The following is a 23,434-nucleotide window of genomic DNA, read 5'->3' as shown; positions in this document are numbered from 1 at the left end:
GGTGTATAATCTAAGGTCCCTAACTCACATTCATACATACACATACTAGGGACAATTTAGACAGGAGCCCATTAACCTACCAGCATGTCTTTGGAGTGTGGGAGGAAACTGGAGTACCTGGAGTAAACCCACGCAGGCACAGGGAGAACATGCCGTGGTTGGGATTCGAACCAACGACCCTAGTACTGCCAGGTGGATGTGCTAACCATTTAGCCACTGTGCTGCCCATTTATTTAGACATCAACTGTGCAGGCACTACATATTTTTTTAAGCTTGCAATATGCCTGAACATAGAAACAGTATCCTCAATTCCCCAGCAGACCCCCTACTAGAACTCCCATTAAATTGACCACAGACGATTCTGCCACTGGACCTTGGCAGTCGTATTTTCAATGCAGAAAGGTTGTTGCAGATGGTTAAAACATAGAAGAGGTGAGCATGCAAAGAAGGGATTAGATTTTATAATGAAGAGTTAGTGTTAGGATTACAGGAAGGTCTAGTGTGATGTTGGAGTAAGTCACTGCTCTGTGTTCATGGAGATCTACACCACAAACTATCAGTTCTGATCACCTGACACTGAAATATAAAATCTTTATGCTCCAGCAATCTTTACACCCAGTGCAGCGGTATAGAGCAACATACCTCATCAAATATCATATACTTGATCCTGTTCACCCAAGCCTGTCGATGTGGAGATAACAGAAGGATTTCCAAACACTGGGGCACTGTTATCAACACCTGCAAAAACAAAAACATATTACATAGAAACACATGTAGCGCTAACCCCACAGGAGCTGCTGAGTTTTGGGTCCCCCTTAAGCTCTGCACAGCCAGGAAACATTTTCCAGACACAAGAACAAGTCAATGGGCTTGGGTGTTTTGTTTAGTAAGGGGCTAAACTTGGATAGGGTTAGGCCCCATATACAAGGGACATTTCTGAACGATGGGAACTGACTGCTGGAAAACGTAGGTTAAAAAAGTCTGTTTAGCCGCGTTTGGAAGCATTTTTTAAAGATAAGCACAGGAGAACCTCCCAAATTCCCAGAATGCACTGAAAAGTGGTAAATTATTAAGTATTTCAGAGAAATACACACAGTAGAAGCAGAGACAGCAGTATGTGTTGAGATAATTAGGTGTGCGTTGCTCATTAACTTTTCTTTTGTTTCCAAGGGTGGGAAGGTGTCTGGTGGAGTGAGTCATTAAGATCACCTGGCAGGGGGTCTTCATGAGGAATTTGAGGTGTGAATGGACATTAACATATCTTTTGTTTCCAAGGGTGTGAGAGGGCTGAGGTGTGAATTGGTCATTACAATGTGTGACAAGCTTGGTAGGAACATCCTGTGTTAGGTGTTTTGTCCATCTGAGCACCTTGAAAACTCTTTGCATGCATTTTTCATGATGAAAAAAGGCTCTGGACAGCATTGGCAACTGGAAGAGTTAAAAAAAAAATTGCAAACGCTTATAAACACGATTAGACGCTTTTAAATGATATAAAAGCAGTTATAAAAGAAAACCTGTCACTTTCATGCATGTGTGTATGCCAACAATTAAAGCGTCATTAAACCCAAAAATGTATTTGTCCTCTTTGGCTCTAAAACTATTTTCCATAACCATAAGTGGTACACGTTTGTTAAAAAAAAAACATAGTAGAGAGTAATGCTTGTTTAGTTTCATTACCAGTTATTTACATGAAAACTAAATTCTTTATTATCTCCTCATTCACCCCATGTGACATTCCTACAGTCAGTTCTCTAGACCTGTGACTGATAGTGCAGTACTTCCTATATTGAGAAGTGCACTTTCAGGAGTGCCACGTGGGGTGGCTGACAAGGAGAAGCCATTATCAATCACAATTCTGAAGCTGCCTCACAAGACTGCAGGAATGTCACGTGGGATGGCCGAGAAGATATGAAAGAATTTTGTTTTCAAGTAAATAAATTATAATTACTTATTTGGGTTTTTTAAAATAATGTTATTCATATTTATATGATTTTTTTCTTTTACAAATAGTTTTGTGGCCACCAGAGCGCCCATGAACTTTGTGTGGCCCAGAGCAAAGGACAGGATCATGCAGTGATGTGTGCAGAGCTCATCACAAGCAAGGAACAGGCTCCAACTACATATTATTCATTGAGTTGCACAGGAAGTGGAGAATGATCACATTACAGAGTTACAGAAGATTTTTATGCTATTTTTCACTACCTATATGTCAAGGCATGTACAAATGGGTTTAGTATCCCTTTCACTGTTTAGTTGAACTGAAAGTAGGAATTTAGGCAATCTAAAATCATTCAACAATGCGCCTTAGAGGGGGTGTATTGAATCACCCAGTGCAAAAGAAAAACATGTATAAGTTTACAATTTAAACAACATAGTGTGAAACTAAAACAGTAAACACAAAAAAAGATCAGTTCTGCCCCCTTTACATCAACCACATAATCCCATAACATCTGCAATAAATTATACATTTAAGGTGACACTAAGTGATCAATAATTAAAATAAATATTGTAACATTATGTGTAAATATGTGTAATAGTCTAATGTAACTCACAAATTCCCAAAAATTAGTCCACCACACCTCTACAGTGTTCTTAATGTGCTTAATAAATAATGTCCATCTATAGACCGGATTGTAGAAAAAAATCACTTTCCAATAAACTGAATGCTTGTGATCCACCACTTCCCAGTGATAAATCTCACTCACTGAATCAAAATGGCTCTCATAAATATGATTGACATAAAGCACTTTTTATTGGATGACAGCTCCCAGTCCCCATCTGTGGCTTTTTTACACTCTTTATGCTCCCTTTTTGCCATATATAGGACTTACTCCAATCAGAGAAATTTGACCAAAGATATGTAGCCTTGCAGAGGCCTCTCAATGTAGCTGACATAACAAACTATGACTGTTAAAACATTTGTTGTGACAGCAAACTTTGTCATGCAAAGAAAGTACAGGTCAGATTATTAAAAAACATCTCTTTTAGGTAAACTTACAATAAAGAGGATACTGCATGGCTTGCCATTAAAAGCTATTCTACCCAAAATTGAGAAGTTTAAGTCTAGTTCCCACCATCCCTCATTTCAACAGACTGTCCCTCTTACGAAAACAAATTCCTCTATTCCTGCAGTCTCAGTTGTTTTGTTTTTTTGTCTGATGTGTACAAAATGTACTACTACGACTACTACTACTTCATGTTACGCTGCACTAAAACTTTTACACAACCTCTATATTTAGTATTTTGAAAAAAACAATATGAAGGAAAAGTATAGGTCAAAAACATGTTTCAATTAGCCAGTCATTTTCTGCCTATTAGATCTTTGTGATCTGTGTAAATGGGGTAATGTCTGAGATGCATCCTTTGCTTACAAACTGTATGGTAAAATTCATTACTCTTTATCCTTTCAGAAAATTGGAAGGTATGGTTTAAGTACAATGTTTGCCCATGTGTAATGTAGTTCCTCTTGAAATGTCATTCCACAATAATAACAAATGATACTAACCTGGCTGTTCAGAGTATCACATCGATAATCTCTTGTGAACACGCCACATAATGCAAGTCCTTTTGGTAGATCTTTGGTGAACTGATTAATTACCATGGCCACAACTTGATTCACAAGAGCCTAGAATGTAAAATAACCAGTGTGCTGTATTTATGTAGGTCACAATTATTTTTACATTTATTAAATATTCTAGTGTACATTTTAAATAATCTGCTATATGCAAGCCAAAAGCTGTGCTCCACAAGAAGGGACCACTGAATTGCCATTTTATTATTGTTTATTACATTGTTTCTTATACTGTATATACAATGTGTATACAGTTGCAAGAAAAAGTATGTGAACCCCCTGGGATTACGTGGAGTTTTTCATGAATTGGGCATAAAATGTGCTCTGAACGTCATCTAAGTCACAACAATAGAAGAACACAGTCTGCTGAACATAATACTACACAAACATTAGATGTTGCCATGGTTTAATTGCACATAACATGTAAACATTCACAGTGCAGGGAGGAAAAAGTATGTGAGGCCCTAGCTTAATGACTTCTCCCAGAGCTAATTGGAGCCAGGAGTGAGCCAACCTTGACTCCAATCAGTGTGATGATATTGGATGTGTTGCTGACAGCTGTCCTGCCCTTAAAAAACACACACCTGTGTTGGGTTTACTGGTTTCAAGAAGCACTGTCTAATGTGAACCATGCCTCGCAGAAAAGAGCTCTCAGAAGACCTATGATCAAGAATTGTTGACTTGCATGAAGCTGGAAAGGGTTACAAAAGTATCTCCAAAACCTTGATGTTCATGTGTCCATGGTAAGACAGACTGTCTACAAATGGAGAAAGTTTAGCACTGTTGCTACTCTCCCTAGGCATGGTCGTCCTGTAAAAATGACTGCAAGAGCACAGCGCAGAATGCTGCATGAGGTAAAGAAGAATCCCAGAGTGTCAGCTAAAGACCCACTGAAATCTCTGGCACATACTAACATTTTTATTGACACATCTACAATAAGGAAAACATTAAACAAGAATGGAGTACATGGGAGGACACCACGGAGGAAGCCATTGCTGTCCAAAAAAGAATATTGCAGCACGTTTGAAGTTTGCAAAAGAGCACCTGGATGTTCCACAGCACTACTGGCAAAATATATTGTGGACAGATGAAACCAAGATTGAGTTGTTTGGGAAGAACACACAACACTATGTGTGGAGAAAAAAAGGCACAGCACACCAACATCAAAACCTCATCCCCACTGTAAAACATGGCGGAGGGAGCATCATGGTTTGGGGCTGCTTTGCTGCCTCAGGGCCTGGACGGATTGTTGTCATTGATGGGAAAATGAATTCCAGAGTTTATCAAGACATTTTGTGGGAAAACGTACGACCATCTGTCTGCCAACTGAAGCTCCGCAGAGGATGGGTGATGCAACAGGACAATGACCCAAAGCATGCAAGTAATTCAACAAAACAATGGCTGCAACAGCACAGAATACGCCTTCTGGAGTGGCCCAGTCAGAGTCCTGACCTCAACCCAATTGAAATGCTGTGGCATGACCTTAAGAGAGCGATTCACACCAGACATCCCAAGAATATTGCTACACAGAAACAGTTTTGTGAAGAGGAGTGGTCCAAAATTACTCCAGATCGTTGTGCAGGTCTGATCTGCAACTACAGGAAACGTTTGGTTGAGGTTATTGCTGCCAAAGGAGGGTCAACCAGTTATTAAGTCCAAAGGTTCACATACTTTTTCCTCCCTGCACTGTGAATGTTTACATGTTATGTGCAATTAAACCATGGCAACATCTAATGTTTGTGTAGTATTATGTTCAGTAGACTGTGTTCTTCTATTGTTGTGACTTAGATGACGTTCAGAGCACATTTTATGTCCAATTCATGCAAAACTCCACGTAATCCCAAGGGGTTCACATACTTTTTCTTGCAACTGTATATATATATATATATATATATATATATATATATATATATATATATATATCCACACACTATATTGCCAAAGGTATTGGGACACCCCTCCAAATCATTGGATTCAGGTGTTCCAATCATCTCCATGGTCACAGGTGTATGAAATCAAGCACCTAGGCATGCAGACTGCTTCTACAAACATTTGTGAAAGAATGGGTCGCTCTCAGGAGCTCAGTGGATTCAAGCGTGGTACTGCGATAGGTTGCCACCTGTGCAATAAGTCCATCCGTGAAATTTCCTTGCTACTAAATATTCCACGGTCAACTGTTAGGGGTATTATAACAATGTGGAAGCAACTAGAAACAACAGCAACTCAAAGTGATAGGGCATGTAAAATGGCAGAGCGGGGCCAGTGCATGCTGAAGTGCACAGTGTGCAGAAGTCCCCAACTGTCTGCAGAGTCAATAGCTAAAGACTTCCAAACTTCGTGTGGCCTTCAGATTATCACAACAACAGTGTGTAGAGAGCTTCATGGAATGGGTTTCCATGGCCGAGCAGCTGCATCCAAGCCTTACATCACCAAGTGCAGTGGACTCTAGAGCAGTGGAGACGTGTTTTCTGGAGTGACAACTCTCCCTTCTCTGTCTGGCAATCTGATGGATGTGTCTGGGTTTGGCGTTGCCAGAATAACGTTACTTGCCTGACTGCATTGTGCCAAGTGTAAAGTTTGGTGAAGGGGGGATTATGATGTGGGGTTGTTTTCCTAGGGCTGGGCTTGGTCCCTTAGTTTCAGTGAAGGGAACTCTTAAGGCATCAGCATACCAAGACATTTTGGACAATTTCCTGCTACCAACACTGTGTGAACAGTTTGAGGATGTCCCCTTCCTGTTCCAACATGACTGCGCACCAGTGCACAAAGCAAGGTCCATGAAGACATGGATGAGCAAGGTCCATGACTGTGCACAAATCAAGGTCCATAAAGTGTTCCAGGAGTAATAACGGCAGTATCCACCTGTGGTTGTTTACATAGACTGTTTTTTTTTCTTTTTTTTTTTACAGATTCACTTTAAGTGCCAAACCTTACCTTAGTAGGAGCAACATAGACGACAACTCCATCATTGCTTTCAGTCAATACTTTCTCCATGCAGTAGTAAGAGGCGTAGGTTTTTCCTGAAGAGGTGGGAGCCACTATTACAGCAGATTCATTATTGTCAACCACATCAAGGAGTTCCCTCTGAGCCAAGAAAATTATATTAACAGTTATCTCTATAATTCAGCTAAATTTCTGCAGTAGCCTTTTACTAGTGTAATGGTCACACACAGATTCCTAAAGTGCAATAAGTGTGTACGTTAGAAAATACTTTGTCCTTAATAATGATGTTGATCTGGAGTTAGACCAGAACTAGTAGCCACTGAAATAACAGAAGTCACATTTTCACTTGCTTTAAAACCCTGAAAAATAGGCACTCTGATGCTTTACTTTTGGAAGCAAATCTGGCAATCTGAGATCCCCAAACACACATGATAAGAACATAAAAAGGGTCCTAACCTGCAGGCTGAATATTTCTGCTGTAAATATTTAAACATACAAATTAAATAAGTGTGTAAGAAAGGTTTTAGTTGTTTAGTTGGATATGTCAAACCTACCTGCCATGTATCTGGTATAAAATGCTGAACCCTTGGATCTGGATCTGTCCTGTCTTCTTTTTTTAAATGTGGACCCATGTACTGCATCTGGAAACGAGATGACCCAATTCCAACTGCATACTTACTCTCTCTACTTTCAGCCCTGGTTACCTGAAATTGCAATCCAGATCTACATGAAAAACACATAATCTTCCACTATTTAGAAAAAATTCATACACAGAATAAAGGCTACCTTTTTGCAGTCTCCTGAAAGACACATCAGGTTTGACTTATTAAAGAAGCAAAGGCTGTAATGTTGAAATGTGTATGTTCACTATACCATGTGAACAATAGTAAATAAGGTAAATCTGTGTTTACTCTGAATATCCCATCACATGCAAGGGAAATGAAAAAAAAAATTTTTCTATCAGATTGGTTACCCTTAAAGCGATTGTAAAGGCACATTTTTATTTAATACTAAAAAAGGTGATATACTTATCTGCTCTGTGCAACGGTATTGCACAGAGTGGTCCCCTACCTCCTCTATCAGTGGTCCCCTACCCCTCAGCAAGTTGTGTGCAAAGGGGGCACCTGTCCGGGCACACTCCCAAGTGCAGCGCAGCCCGGCCCCGCTACGCTCAGAAAGAGAAGGAATAGTGATGCAGCTGGGGACAGCTCTAGATTGATGGGGGGAGTCAGGTAAGTATTTAGGGACATGGGGGAGAGCAAACAGGAATTTCTCATTTTAATGCATAGAATGCATTAGGATTTAAAATGCTTAGACTTTAGAACCACTTTAAATTAAAACATCTTCATCTTATTTACTAACTTTAGTGAACATTCTCTATTCCTTTAGTGAATCACCTCTATGGTTTTCAACCCAATTAATGTACTTTTAAGCAGAACTAAAAAGTTGAATAAATTTTGAAATTTGTGTGCTGCAACATAAGAAAATGCTGTTGAAATGCAATTGCTATAATTAATATTAAAGAAGAACTTTAGGCAAGAAAAAAAAACATTTGACAAACAGGCAGGATTTTAATGCAGAACATTTGCACAAATTTTAGCAATGCCGAGATAAATGAACTGCCCTGCATGCACAGGATTGACGTTGTCTCGGTCAAAGTAATCAGTAATCAGCCAATCCAGCTAAAGATGACAGTGGCCAGCAAGGAGCTCCAGGACACCACAGTGCTGGGGAGAAGGTGAGTATAGTTCTGCTTTAAGGGCTGGAGGCAATGGGCTTTTATTTGTATGAAAACCTATTCTATCACTATATAAGTCTATGAGAATACAAAAGGCAGAAGGAGGTCTACTGTAAGTCAAATGTACCTGTCAAATTCTTAATGATATCAAAATGACATCAAAAGGAAGCTCATTGACACAACCCATAGCTCACTGACACTGGCCCTAAATTAGGGAGGCTTATAATCACTTTGTATAAATAAAAAAAAAATCCATATAGGGTATGTTGATGTAAATTTGTATACTTTAGGTATATTCCAAAAGACAGAAAGGCACTCCTTATGCCTAGTAGAAAAGAGGACAGATACTTTGCAGAAAAAAACTAAGAAAAACAAACAAGAAAAAGTAATATTGTAGAACAGACTTTCACAGGAGCAAGTTCTAGTCAGATTCAAGATATCACGTCAAAGGCTGAATGTGCTTCTAAATGCACAATGTATAACTGCCTGTTAATATCTGATGAATATCTGATTGTTTTAAAGGATCAGAAAGGATCTTCTGTATGTAGCGTTCACCCCTAAAAGGGCCCACTGATTTGCCACAGGTTCTTTTCCTAGATTAGTTCAGGGGCAGCCAGGCACAAAGCACAGTCACTCACTCTGGCTCAATGAACAGTCTATGGGGTTGTATTTTTGAGATTTATTGCTAAATAAACTTGGGTGGGGTGCAGGGAGCTGTAGGATACTCCAGCAACATCGTACAGTAAAAGGAGGATACTCTTCACTTTGTCAAAGCTTCTTAGTACAGTCCTTCTAGTAGCAGCTGAGGGAATGAGCACCACTGAGACATCATAAAAAAATGTCCAAGCCCAAGTAAGCACTGGCACTGATGCACAAGGGACAGTGGTAGAAAGCAGTCACTAATATATTACACTCAAGGCTGTACTCATAATGTCCATGGATACTTGGATGCCTCCTTCCAATATCAGCCAGACATTTCTCCTGTGAACTCTCCAGACCATATCCTCCCTTTATTAGTTCCAGAAACTTTCAGCAAGACAGGCCTTCCAGCATTAGCCTAGCTGAAACCCTGATGAACACATGTAGAACTTCAGTTGGACTGCCTAGAAGGGCAGCAGCCCTTTAGGCAGGGAACTTCTCCTGGTCAAGAGCAGGGCTGCCCAAGGTTCCAGACTATTTAAACACTCCCCAGCCACCTACTGGGCAACCTCCCCCAGGGACTGACTGAGACAACATAAATATTCAGGGCACTGATTTGCCTCTTCCAGCCCACTACATTCTAGAATCTTCCAGAAGGCAGGGGAAAACAATCAATAATGCAGCCAGTGAAGTCCAGAACAGCCAAAAGCAACTGCAAACTGCTCCACTGATTACAGAGGAGCCAAACAGAACTAAATTTATCTAACCATGCTAGCAACCTCTCTAGGAGGGTGCTAGGGTGCTACATCTACTTTACTTTTCCTTGGACTAGAACTCACTATTTCAAATCAGGTGAAATTCAGATGAAAACCCAGGATTTGTGCCAAACTAATATAACTGTATTAAAGGATATCACTACTTAAGATACAGACATGTTACAAACCACAATTGAATGAGTTAATTCCTTCAGTAATGGTAGAAGCATCATAGCTGAATTTCAGAGCCATGACGACAGTTTTTGCCCAGGGGGAAAGCCCACCAATGTCACTACACAGTAAAAACCTATTAAAGTCTTAACTTACATAAGACAATTAATTACCTGTGGATTCTGCAGTTGTTGGGCTAAGTTTTCAAATCCTAAGTGAATAAGAAAAGGAGACACCTTTTTTTGCTCTTCCCTTTGTGACACATGCTGGTTATCATTAACAATTGCCTGTATTAGCTTCATGATTTCCACAACAATTCTTTGATTTCTTGTTTCTTTATTGGAAGAAAAACAGCAGTTTATTATAATATGTCATTAGAATTGTTGTCCATGTTAATTTGTACAAAGAGTTTCACACTGTGGTGTTGCTTTTTAAGTGTTCTTGCATGGCAAGACCACTTACTGTTATCTCACATATATATTCTTATTATTATAGCCCAATTTACCACCCTAACTCCTCCCACAGTTTTTACACTACATAGACAGTAATATACCGAAACATGCGGATTGTTCCCGATTGGTGTGCTATTACTTTGTGGAACGTTTCGCCAAATGGTTCACAAAATATCGGCGTTTTTGTGGTGAAATTGGTCCCATAGGAATGAATGGCGGAATGTTCAAAACTAGAGTGGGAGCTGACAAAAGCTAGAGTGTGAGCTGAAAAATCAGGACATGATTTCTAAACTGCCATCACTCCCTTATTTTCAAGCCCACCTACACAAATCTTATATCAAAACGTTCAGCTATCCCTGCTGCCACTAAAAATGTCCACGGCTAAGCCATAGTCCTGATAGTTTTCACAATATGACCATTTGTTTGCAACTCACGCTGCCCATTGACATTCATTGAAACTGCACTCTAGACACCTCAAATTTGAAGGGCAATTTCTAAACTGCGACTGTGCCTTCATTTTTAATATTTCAGAGACATACTATGCATCAAAATGTAAGTCTGGGTCTTGTGATTCTCACAATATAAAGCTCTTCGCTTTACCCAGTTACTCCGCCCACTTCAGTTGTAGACTACTGCTGGAGGCAAGAACACTTCGAACAATTTCCCCAGAAATTGTAGCTTTTCTAGTTTTTATTGCATTCAGTATTAATTAAAGATTTACCAATCTGTACAAAAACAGGTATACAAGATTAAAGTCACAAATAAGAAAGACACAAAACACAAATATACAAAAAATAAAAAAACATTTTGTAATTCAGGCCACCATGTGGTTAAGTTTCATCATTCAGGGTTCCTTGAATGATGATATGATACAGGAATGCATGCACCACTTGTTTCAACATGAAATTTACCACATTGAGATAATAATCACAGGCCAGAGTTCCCTGTAATCTAAATGTAGTATGCGGGGTTTAGGCCTAAAAAAGAAAAAAAAGGGGGGGTAGGGGATCGAGAAAAGGAAAGTCACTGCTCTCCTGGACCCGAAGCCACAAAGAAGGGGAACTCTATTGAGCTGTCCAGTGGTATATCACGACTAATTGCCCATCTACACTTTTCTCATAAACAATGTGCTTGTTCTGGAAAGGCAGGTGTAAATATTAGAAGCACCAAACAGCGGTTATGAGCTTTATGAAATTCAACTCACTAGGATTTGCAGGAATTCCTTAGTGAAGGTATATGCTGTCCAATGGAACCACAGTTTATGGGTTTTCTCCTCCATAACCCTTAACACACCAGTTGGTCTCTATATTTCCCTAATGTCCTCAATCTTGTAAAACCAAAGTGATAGGGAAACCAAAGTGGAACTATTTTATAGCCAGTTTCTTAATATTTACTGCAAATAGAGGATTTGTATGAGAGTGAAAGTTTTTTTTGTACGTTCCTCTGACGTCAGTTCAAGTTGGAGACCTCATTTCCAGTGTGTCAAAAACTTAAGGAACATGACAGAGGGTTCTTCAAGCAAGGGTTTATAAGAGATAGCTTGAATTGTAGGGCCCTCTTCATTACATTCCTGCTTGAACGGCATCAGGGACCGAAAAAAGGATGCTGTTGGTAAAGATTTTAGTAAATGAGTCAGCTGGAGCTAATGGGACCGGCCTATGTTGCAAAATGGAGGTGTTTTGATCATCTGGTCCACATCTATTCATTGTGAGTGTTCAACCACTTGCACTCCAGAGGATTTACCCCCCTTCCTGACCAGGCCATTTTTTGTGATTCGGCACTGCATTACTTTAACTGAAAATAGCACGGTCATGCAATGCTGCACCCAAATTAAATTTATGTCCTTTTTTTCCCAGAAATAGAGCTTTCTTTTGGTGGTATTCAATCACCTCTGCATTTTTTATTGTTTGTGCTATAAACAAAAAAATACTGACAATTTTGAAAAAAAAAACAATATTTTTGACTTTTTGCTATAAAACATATCCAGTAAAAAAATTTTAAAAATCTAATTCCGTCATAAATTTAGGCCAAAATGTACTCCGCTACATGTGTTTGCTAAAAAAAATCCCAATACATGTAAATTAATTGGTTTAAGTGAATGGTATAGTGTCTACAAATGGCAAATATATACTGTATTTTTTTTATTTTTTTTAACTATTAGTATTTATTAATAATGTAATACTAATGTATTAGCTGCCAATGGTGGCACGGGTAGGGCGGTGCACGTGCCCCCTACCCGGAAATGCAAAATCATGTATATACTGTATACGTGATTTTGTGCAGTCCTGTAGCAGTAGTTCTGCTATAGGGTGGCAGGAACCAGTTAATATAGTGCAGTGCTGAGTACATATCCTATTGGTAAAGTGATAAAAAAAGGCTACTCCTGATGATGTCACAGTGACGAAACGCATTGGGAAGAGCCTCTTATGTCACTTCTAGTACTTCATTTCCAATCTGTGGAACGCAGGAGCTAATGCGAGTATGCTTGTATGATATTGAAAGCCATTTTATAATAAGCACATTACATTTTTAATTCATTATTTTAATTAAGTGGTAAAACACTATTTGAGGCTGCTTCTCTGGTTCCCTTGTATGTATTTATTGTTGGTTTTACTTTATCCTTTGTATGTATCCCTGGAGTGAAGGAGGAAAGATCATTGGCATACCTAATATCTGATTAAAGAACTTTAAAAAGGAAGGTGCATATCGCCCTGCAAAGGAATAGAGCAAATGTAGACCCACTTTTTCAAACTAATGGGTCATGGATTATTGGTGAGTGCGGTTCAAGGAGGGGGAACACCAGTCTATTCAGAGCACCTTAATTTCATCTAAGCACCTTATCACGGATGTATAAATTGAGCATTTACTGTGGACTTTTATTCAGCACATTTTTTGTATTTCAATGTTTTTTATTAATATTTAAACAGTTTAAGAGAGGCCCACACAGGGGCTATCAATTGCACATAAAAAAATAGTAAAAACAGTGCTCTAACACCAACAGAGCAAAAGGTGCGCCCATGCAGTGGCTATCAATGGCACATAAATGACAAAAACATTAGTATAATACCGACAGTAACTCAAACTAAAGGCAGCTATCCACTGCCACACCAAAAACAAACAAAAAAAGAAAAAGAAGGAGGAGTACAAAAGAAAAAAGATATCAAAACCAAGAGCAGGGGTCCTAGAGCGCCAATACCGAACAACATCACATCCCCAGATTAGCCAGGGTGAGCATGGGAAAGGCATATTGCAACCACGGCTCCCATATTTTCAAGAATTTACATTGGGAGTCGTTGCAGATACTCAACATCTTTTCATTGAGCATCATAGTGGTCATACGGTCCTTCACTCCCTGGAGAGGGACAAACGGCTCTTCCAGGCCTGAGCAATTGTTCTAGTGGCTGACAAAAACAAATAGGAAGCCAACTTCTGCTGATCAGCCAAGAGGCCCGGTATGGGATAAAGAAGCAAAGCATACTGAGCATCCCGCCATATGGAAAGATGAAACAAGGTGAAAAGGAGACCAAACATGAAACAGTCTCGGGCATGACCACCAGATATGCAATACATCACCACGATGGCCACAACCCCGAAAGCATCGATCATTGCAGGCAGGGTTAGCCTGGGCCAAACGAACCAGAACCCAATACCAACGAAACAATACTTTGAATGCCGCCTCCAGCGTGGTCGTATTAACCACTTGAGCCCTAGAGGATTTACCCCCCTTAATGACCAGGCCTTTTTTTGCTGTTTGGCGCTGCACTAATTCAAATGATAATTGTGCGGTCATGCAATGCTGTACCCAAACAAAATTTACGTCCTTTTTTTCACACAAATAGAGATTTCTTTTGGTGGTATTTGATCACCTGTGCGCTTTTTATTTTTTGCGCTATAAACAAAAAAACCACGAAAATTTTGAAAAAAAACAATATTTTCTACTTTCAGCTATAAAAAATATATCGTGAACTCAAAGTTAGTCATAAATTTAAGCCAAAATGTATTCTGCTACATGTTTTTGGTAAAAAAAATCCCAATAAGTGTATATTGATTGCTTTGTGTGAAAGTTATAGCGTCTACAAACTATGGTATAGATACTGTAATTTATGCCTTTTTTTGCTATACAGCGCTGCACTAACTCAAATGATAATTGCGCGGTCATGCAATGCTGCACCCAAACGAAAATTACGTCCTTTTTTTCACACAAATAGAGCTTTCTTTTGGTGGTATTTGATCACCTGTGCGCTTTTTATTTTTTGCGCTATAAACAAAAAAACCACAAAAATTTTGAAAAAAAACAATATTTTCTACTTTCAGCTATAAAAAATATATCGTAAACTCAAAGTTAGTCATAAATTTAAGTCAAAATGTATTCTGCTACATGTTTTTGGTAAAACAAATCCCAATAAGTGTAAATTGATTGCTTTGTGTGAAAGTTATAGCGTCTACAAACTATGGTATAGATACTGTAATTTATGCCTTTTTTTGCTATACAGCGCTGCACTAACTCAAATGATAATTGCGTGGTCATGCAATGCTGCACCCAAACGAAAATTACGTCCTTTTTTTCACACAAATAGAGCTTTCTTTTGGTGGTATTTGATCACCTGTGCGCTTTTTATTTTTTGCGCTATAAACAAAAAAACCACAAAAATTTTGAAAAAAAACAATATTTTCTACTTTCAGCTATAAAAAATATATCGTAAACTCAAAGTTAGTCATAAATTTAAGCCAAAATGTATTCTGCTACATGTTTTTGGTAAAAAAAATCCCAATAAGTGTATATTGATTGCTTTGTGTGAAAGTTATAGCGTCTACAAACTATGGTATAGATACTGTAATTTATGCCTTTTTTTGCTATACAGCGCTGCACTAACTCAAATGATAATTGCGCGGTCATGCAATGCTGCACCCAAACGAAAATTACGTCCTTTTTTTCACACAAATAGAGCTTTCTTTTGGTGGTATTTGATCACCTGTGCGCTTTTTATTTTTTGCGGTATAAACAAAAAAACCACAAAAATTTTGAAAAAAAACAATATTTCTACTTTCAGCTATAAAAAATATATCGTAAACTCAGTTAGTCATAAATTTAAGCCAAAATGTATTCTGCTACATGTTTTTGGTAAAAAAAATCCCGTGCATTAGCGGGCAAACTGGCGCTATCTAGGAGGGGCGCTAACACTATCGGAAGTCACCAGTGACACTAATACAGTGATCAGTAAAAATCTGTTCACTGTAATCAATGACACTGGTGACAGGGCAGTGAAGGGGTTAACTGGGGGGGGGGCGATCAAGGGGTTAAATGGGATTTCTGGTGCACTAGCGGGCAAACTGGCGCTATCTGGGAGGGGCGCTAACACTATCGGAAGTCGCCAGCGACACTGATACAGTGATCAGTAAAAATTGGTTCACTGATCAGTGACACTGGTGACAGGGCAGTGAAGGGATTAACTGGGGGGGGCGATCAAGGGGTTAAACGGGATTACTGGTGTACTGGCGGGCAATCTGGCGCTATCTGGGAGGGGTGCTAACACTATCGGAAGTCGCCAGAGACACTGATACAGTGATCAGTAAAAATCGGTTCACTTATCAGTGACACTGGTGACAGGGCAGTGAATGGGTTAACTGGGGGGGGGATTAAGGGGTTAAATGGGATTACTGGTGTACTAGCGGGCAATCCGGCGCTATCTGGGAGGGGCGCTAACACTATCGGAAGTCGCCAGCGACACCGATGCAGTGATCAGTAAAAATTGGTTCACTGATCAGTGACACTGGTGACAGGGCAGTGAAGGGGTTAACTGGGGGGGCGATCAAGGGGTTAAACGGGATTACTGGTGTACTGGTGGGCAAACTGGCGCTATCTGGGAGGGGCACTAACTCTATCGGAAGTCGCCAGCGACACTGATACAGTGATCAATAAAAATTGGTTCACTGATCAGTGACACTGGTGACAGGGCAGTGAAGGGGTTAACTGGGGGGGGGCGATCAAGGGGTTAAACAGGATTACTGGTGTACTGGCGGGCAGTCTGGCGCTATCTGGGAGGGGCGCTAACACTATCGGAAGTCGCCAGTGACACTGATACAGTGATCAGTAAATATTGGTTCACTGATCAGTGACACTGGTGACAGGGCAGTGAAGGGGTTAACTGGGGGGGGGCGATCAAGGGGTTAAACGGGATTACTGGTGTACTGGCGGGCAAACTGGCCCTATCTGGGAGGGGTGCTAACACTATCGGAAGTAGCCAGCGACACTGATACAGTGATCAGTAAAAATTAGTTCACTGATCAGTGACACTGGTGACAGGGCAGTGCAGGGGTTAACTGGAGGGGGGGGGCGATCAAGGGGTTAAACGGGATTACTGGTGTACTGGCGGGCAATCTGGCGCTATCTGGGAGGGGCGCTAACTCTATCAGAAGTCGCCAGCGACACTGATACAGTGATCAGTAAAAATTGGTTCACTGATCAGTGACACTGGTGACAGGGCAGTGCAGGGGTTAACTGGGGGGGGGGGCGATCAAGGGGTTAAACGGGATTACTGGTGTACTGGCGGGCAAACTGGCACTATCTGGGAGGGGCGCTAACTCTATCGGAAGCCGCCAGCGACACTGATACAGTGATCAGTAAAAATTGGTTCACTGATCAGTGACACTGGTGACAGGGCAGTGAAGGGGTTAACTGGAGGGGGGGGGGCGATCAAGGGGTTAAACAGGATTACTGGTGTACTGGCGGGCAATCTGGCGCTATCTGGGAGGGGTGCTAACTCTATCGGAAGTCGCCAGAGACACTGATCAGTAAAAATCGCTTCACTGATCAGTGACACTGGTGACAGGGCAGTGAAGGGTTAACTGGGGGGGAGGGGGGGCGATCAGAGGGTTAAATGTGTCCTAGAGTGTTCTAACTGTAGTGTAGTGTTTGTGTACTCACTTTTTGGATGTCTTCTTCTCTGTCTGGAACGGAATGTGTCCAGGCAGAGAAGAATGACATCATATCCTGCCCTGTGTGTATGTCAACACAGGACAGGATAGGACAGGGACCGATCATGTGATTTCAGCCAGAAATCACTGGCTGAAATCTAATGATTGATCCCTCCTGGATCAAATCGTGTCACCCGCGGGTCGGCGGGAGCGCACGCGCGCGCCCCCTGCCGGCGAAAGTGTCGGGAGCGCGGAACCCGTTTTTAAACGTGGTTTTGCGCTCCACTGCCGCCCTGCACACGTATATACACAGTGGCAGGGCAGCAAGCGGTTAAATGAACATTTAGCTATAAGCGACCAGGCCCTATTCCAGTCCTCCAGATCCACAACTGCCCCCAGGTCACGCTCCCGCTAAACAACAAATGAAAGAAGTATGCGTCGAGTGTCTGTTCAAAGCTGCATAAAGAAGGGAAATAAGGCCCGGGGTGCCCGGACGCTGTTGGCAAAGCAGTTCAAATGCAGATTCCTGGTACGGGAAAGTGGAAGTGCCCCGCATTCAGCAAATTTTTTAACAACATTTCTATGAATTATTGAATGTTAAATGTTTAAACTTGTATTTTTGTTTAGTAGGGAAGAGATTTAAGCACTTTAGATTATTATTTACAGCAGGTATAGAAAAGTATCACCCCCCTTTAAAATAATCACATTTTGTTGCTTTGAAACCTGAATTGAAGACAGACACTGTTTTTGTTCTATCTAGCTGTATTTAGTGCAACTTATAGCAGCCAAGTGAAAGCTATAACACCAACATGTCAGCCAAAAAATAAAAAATTCAAAAACAGAATCACTGAGTTGGAAAAAGGATCACCCTTTGACTTGTAAAGGGTGATCCTTGTAAACTCCATCAGGTGTAGCTAATCACCTTCTCAATGGCACACAAAGCCATTTGACCTTCAACTGTGCTGCTGTGGTCATTTTGATTAGCTCAGCATAAAAAGAGCTTTCCAGGAGCATTTCAGTCCCTGGTAGTGTAACTTCATTTCAGGCTGTAAAGCAACAAAATGTGATTATTTTAAAAGGGGTGATTCTTTTCTATACCCACTGTATATCAAACCTTTTATATATTTTCAAGTGCAAGAGGGGGGTGTATTGCAGCACCATATGCATACATTGATGCTTTTTAGTGTATTTGAGTTACAATTAGTAATTCAAGCAGTGGGAAGGAGTTGTATGCACTTATTTCATTTTGAGATACATATATGCTTTACGGCGTAGGGGGGAGGTGTATTATAGTAACACATTTATAAATTTGCGTGTCTATAGTAAAAAGCAGTACATGAACTTCACACACTTTATCCAAATATGTATTTAAAAGATGTATTCATCCTCTCAGGTTTTAATTTTTTGGTGTCAATCATTGTTGGATATTCGATTAACTCAATAAATCAATGTAAGAGAAAGGTGGACTGTAGAGCAGCACCGAGTACATATACAATTCAAAGAGATAAAAAGCTGTACCTTGAAGGTCTGAAACAAATTTGGTGTTACCTAAGATCAGGTACAGCAGAGCAGGGTAAAGGTGGGAGCTATAGTCGGGTGGGTAAATATAGTTACATAGTCTGGCGGAAAAAAGACAAAATTCCATCCAGTTCAACCATTAAAAAAAAAAAAGTTATAATCCTATACCCACAGTTGAGCCAGAAGAAGGCAAAGCAAACCATGATCCAATTTGCTCTTGCAGGGGAAAAAATTGCTTCCTGATGTCCCGAGAGGCAATCAGATATTTCCTGTATCAACTTTATCTATAAATGTTAGTATCCAGTTATATTCTGTGTATCCATGAAAGAATCCCGACCTTTTTTAAAGCAATCTACTGAGCTGGCCGGAACCAACTCTTGAGGGAGTCTATTTCCCATTTTCACAGCTCTTACTGTGAAGAAACCTTTCCGTGTTTGGAGATTAAATTTATTTTTCTTCAGACGTAAAGAGTGCCCCCTTCTCCTCTGTGATGACCTCAGGGTGAATAGCTCTACACCAAGTTCACTATATGAACCACTGATGTATTTATACATGTTGTTCATATCCCCCTTAATCTCCTCTTCTCAAGAGAGAATAACTTCAGCTCTTCTAATCTTTCCTCATAGCTGAGCTCCTCCATGCCTCTTATCAGTTTGGTTGCCCTTCTCTATACTTTCTCCAGTTCCCCAATGTTCTTTTTGTGAATTAGTGCCGAAAATTGAACTGCATATTCCAGATGAGGTCTTACTAATGATTTGTACAGGAGTAATATGATATCTCTCTCTCTGGAGTCTATACCTCTTTTAATACAAGAGAGGATTTTGCTCGCTTTAGAAACTGCAGCTTGGCATTGCATGCCATTATTAAGCTTGTGATCTACCAAAACTCCCAGATTCTTCTCCACCATTGATTCCCCCAGTTGTACTCCCCCTAGTATGTATGATGCATGCATATTCTTAGCCCCCAAGTGCATAACCTTACATTTATCAACATTAAACCTCATTTGCCACATAGTTGCCCAATTACACAGTGCATTGAGGTCGGCTTGTAAGTTGGAGACATCCTGTAAGGACATTATTCCACTGCACAGCTTGGTGTCATCTGCAAAGACTGAAATGGGATTTTTAATCCCAGACCCTATATCGTTTATAAATATATTAAAAAGTAAGGGTCCCAACACTGAGCCTTGGGGTACACCACTGACAATCCTAAAGCAGAGTATGAATCATTAACCACTACTCTGAATACGATCTTTTAGCCAGTTTTCTATCTACTTACTTACAGATTTTTCTAAGCCTGTAGACTTTACCTTACATATTGGCCATGTATGGAGAGCTGTGTCAAACGCTTTTGCAAAATCCAAGTATACCACATCCACCAACCACCCCTCTGTCCAAGGTTTTGCTCACCTCCTCATAAAAAGAAATCAGATTTGTTGGACAACGTCTGTCTTTCAGGAATCCATGCTGTCTGTTGCTTAAAATATTTTTTTCCAGCAAGAACTCATCTATGTAGTCTTTTATTAAACTCTCCAGTATCTTCCCAACTATAGAAGTTAAAGTAACAGGCCTATAATTACTTGGTAAAGATTTTGACCCCTTTTTAAATATTGGCACCACATTGGCCATCTCCAATCCAGTGGTACTATGCCAGTCAATAAAGAGTCCCTAAAAATTAGAAACAATGGCTTTGAAATGACAGAGCTCAATTCTTTAAGGACCCGTGGGTGTATGCCATCTGGTCCAGGTGCTTTATTCACTTTTATTCTGTCTAAATATTTTTGGATCATATCAATTGTGAGCCAATGTGGATCAGCTGGAGCTGTGTCATTACCATGCCCATTATGGACAAGAGCTCCCCCATGCTCCTTTGTATACACAGAGCTGAAGAAGGTATTTAATAAATTTGCCTTCTCTTTGTCCCCAGTCACCCACTCTAGATTATTTTGTAAATGACCTACATGCTCAGACCGGACCTTTATAGAGATGGGAAAGGCAGTGTGGGGCACCATGGTGGGAGGTTCAGAGGTGTAGGGGACGCATGTTGCTACATGGATACCCATTGTTTAGTTTGTTGGTGTCTGCCCAATCTTTGGCTCTGGAGAGGTGTGTTGCCATATGGTAGAGTCACACGTCAGTCGCATGTCAGACAACACCATCCCACCTTCTGTTTTCATCAATGTAAGTACTGAATATTTAATCCGAGCCGGTTTGTCAGCCCAGACAATGTTTTCCCAGATTAACTGTACTGTTTTCAGATAAGCAGATAGAATGAAAATTGGCAAAGTCTGGAACAAGCACAATATTTTGGGTAATAAGTTTTGCTTGATAACATTGCATCTGCCCATCCAAGAAAACAAGTGGTTATTCCAGCCTGTCAGTTCCTTTCTGAAGGATGAAAGTTTAGCATGTATAACTTTGAAAAATCATTTGTCAGTTGGATCCCTAGGTAAAAGATGTTGGAGTAAGCCCAATTGAAGGAGAATGAGGCAGTGCATTTAATGTGCATGTGTTGACACACGCTATGCCAGGTGTTAACATGCATTGTGTTAGGGCAGTCCATTCATTTTAAAGTGCTGCCTAATACATTAAGGTGCACCAAAAAGGTGTATGCACTTTATTTGTAACACTACACCACAAGGTAGTGTGTTACCATACATTGCCAAGGTGCGTTAGGGTGCCATTAAGAATGAATGGCACTGTTTCATGTCAACATGAAACATGCATGTTTTTGTGTGTCATCGCCAACGTTACTGCAGAGCAAGGAACCCAAAGTACTCAGATGATCATTGCAATGCACTTGTTAAAGTTTTTGTATTTTTTTTCCTACCCTTTTATTTTTATTCTTTAAACAATTTAATGTGTTAGACTGATAGCAGGGTTGTCACCCTCAGAATGTACACTCAGCTCTATACCACAAGTGGAAAGAGTCAGCACATTCAGACTGTTAATTTGCAGACAGGTGGGCTGACCAGCAGGAAAAAAAAACTATGCTTTTAAAACTATGATTTTTAAGCAGGAATGTGCAAGTTAGCTTTTTTAATATAAGAAAATATGTAATAAAAGACCGCTGTACACTGGTAAAGTCACTGGAATCCATGTTTATTGTACAGAATGTGTTTCTCTCAATAGGACTGAGTCATATCTCTACAACTTTGCCCTTTTGGGTGAAATGTGTTAGAAGTGGTCCCAGGGTGGAGATTGTCATTGCAATACTCATGATTGTTCCATACAATAAACACCATGGTTCTCTGTAGAAGTGTTGGTGTGGGCGCTTCTAAAAAGTGAGATTTATTGACAAGCTGGGCAGAGCTGAGCTGCTATATCAACCATCAGGTGGAACCTGGCCACATACAGTGAGGAACAGAAGTATTTGAACACCCTGCGATTTTGCAAGTTCTCCCACTTAGAAATCATGGAGGGGTCTGAAATTCACATTGTAGGTGCATTCCCACTCTGAGAGACAGAATTAAAAAAAAAATTCAGGAAATCACATTGTATGATTTTTAGAGAATGTATTTGTCTTGCACTGCTGAACATAAGTATTTGAACACCTAAGAAACAGCAAGAATTCTGGCTCTCAAAGACCTGTTACTGTGCCTTTAAAAAGTCCACCTCTACTCCACTCATTAATCTAACTTAGTAGCACCTGTCTGAGCTCTTTAAAGACACCTGTCCACCCCACAGTCAGATGCCAACTACTACCATGGGCAAGACCAAAGAGCTGTCAAAAGACACCAGAGACAAAATTGTGGACCTCCACAAGGCTGGAAAAGACTACGGGGCAATTTCCAAGCAGCTTGGTGAAAATAGATTAACTGTTGGAGCAATTGTTAGAAAATGGAAGAGGCTAAAGACGACTGTCAGTCTCCCTCGGACTGGGGCTCCATGCAAGATCTCACCTCGTGGGGTATCACTGATGATAAGAAAGGTGAGGAATCAGCCCAGAACTACAAGGGAGGAGCTGGTCAATGACATGAAGAGAGCTAGGACCACAGTTTCAAAGGTCACTGTCGGTAGAACACTACACCGTCATGGTTTCAAATCATGCATTGCACGAAAGGTTCCCCTGCTCAAGTCATCACATGCCCAGGCCCGTCTGAAGTTTGCCAATGACCATCTGGATGATCCAGAGGAGGCATGGGAGAAAGTCATGTGGTCAGATGAGACCAAAGTAGAACTTTTTGGTCTAAACTTCACTCGTCGTGTTTGGAGGAAAAAGAAGGATGAGTTGCATCCCAAGAACACCATCCCTACTGTGAAGCATGGGGGTGGTAACATCATGCTTTGGGGGTGCTTTATTGCGAAAGGGGACAGAACGACTGCACTGTATTAAGGAGAGGATGAATGGGGCCATTTATTGTGAGATTTTGAGCAACAACCTCCTTCCCTCAGTCAGAGCATTGAAGATGGGTCGTGGCTGGGTCTTCCAACATGACAACGACCCGAAGCACACAGCCAGGATAACCAAGGAGTGGCTCCGTAAGAAGCATATCAAGGATCTGGAGTGGCCTAGCCAGTCTCCAGACCTAAATCCAATAGAACATCTTTGGAGGGAGCTGTTGCTCAGCGACAGCCCCAAAACCTGACAGATCTAGAGGAGATCTGTGTGGAGGAGTGGGCCAAAATCCCTGTTGCAGTGTGTGCAAACCTGGTCAAGAACTACAGGAAACGTTTGACCTCTGTAATTGCAAACAAAGGCTTCTGTACCAAATATTAACACTGATTTTCTC

At 40.6% G+C, this 23,434-nt stretch overlaps 1 protein-coding gene across 1 annotated transcript in view; it reads right to left on the bottom strand.

Moving 5' to 3' along the window:
- DDX60 (DExD/H-box helicase 60) overlaps nucleotides 1-23,434 on the bottom strand; it is a 186,578-nt gene that overhangs the window by 106,311 nt on the left and 56,833 nt on the right. The window contains exons 14-18 of the mRNA XM_089670348.1: nucleotides 9,991-10,160; nucleotides 7,069-7,218; nucleotides 6,506-6,655; nucleotides 3,506-3,625; nucleotides 643-738 (exon numbers count right to left, since the gene is read on the bottom strand). Of these exons, the coding sequence (XP_089526474.1) occupies nucleotides 643-738; nucleotides 3,506-3,625; nucleotides 6,506-6,655; nucleotides 7,069-7,218; nucleotides 9,991-10,160 (686 nt within the window). The remainder of the gene's footprint in view (nucleotides 1-642; nucleotides 739-3,505; nucleotides 3,626-6,505; nucleotides 6,656-7,068; nucleotides 7,219-9,990; nucleotides 10,161-23,434) is intronic.

Source organism: Staurois parvus, unplaced genomic scaffold, assembly GCF_062004578.1.
Source record: "Staurois parvus isolate SC_StPar_1 unplaced genomic scaffold, SC_StPar_1.0 ptg000090l, whole genome shotgun sequence".
Taxonomy (NCBI): Eukaryota; Metazoa; Chordata; class Amphibia; order Anura; family Ranidae; genus Staurois; species Staurois parvus.
This window is presented reverse-complemented; position numbering and strand designations above follow the sequence as displayed.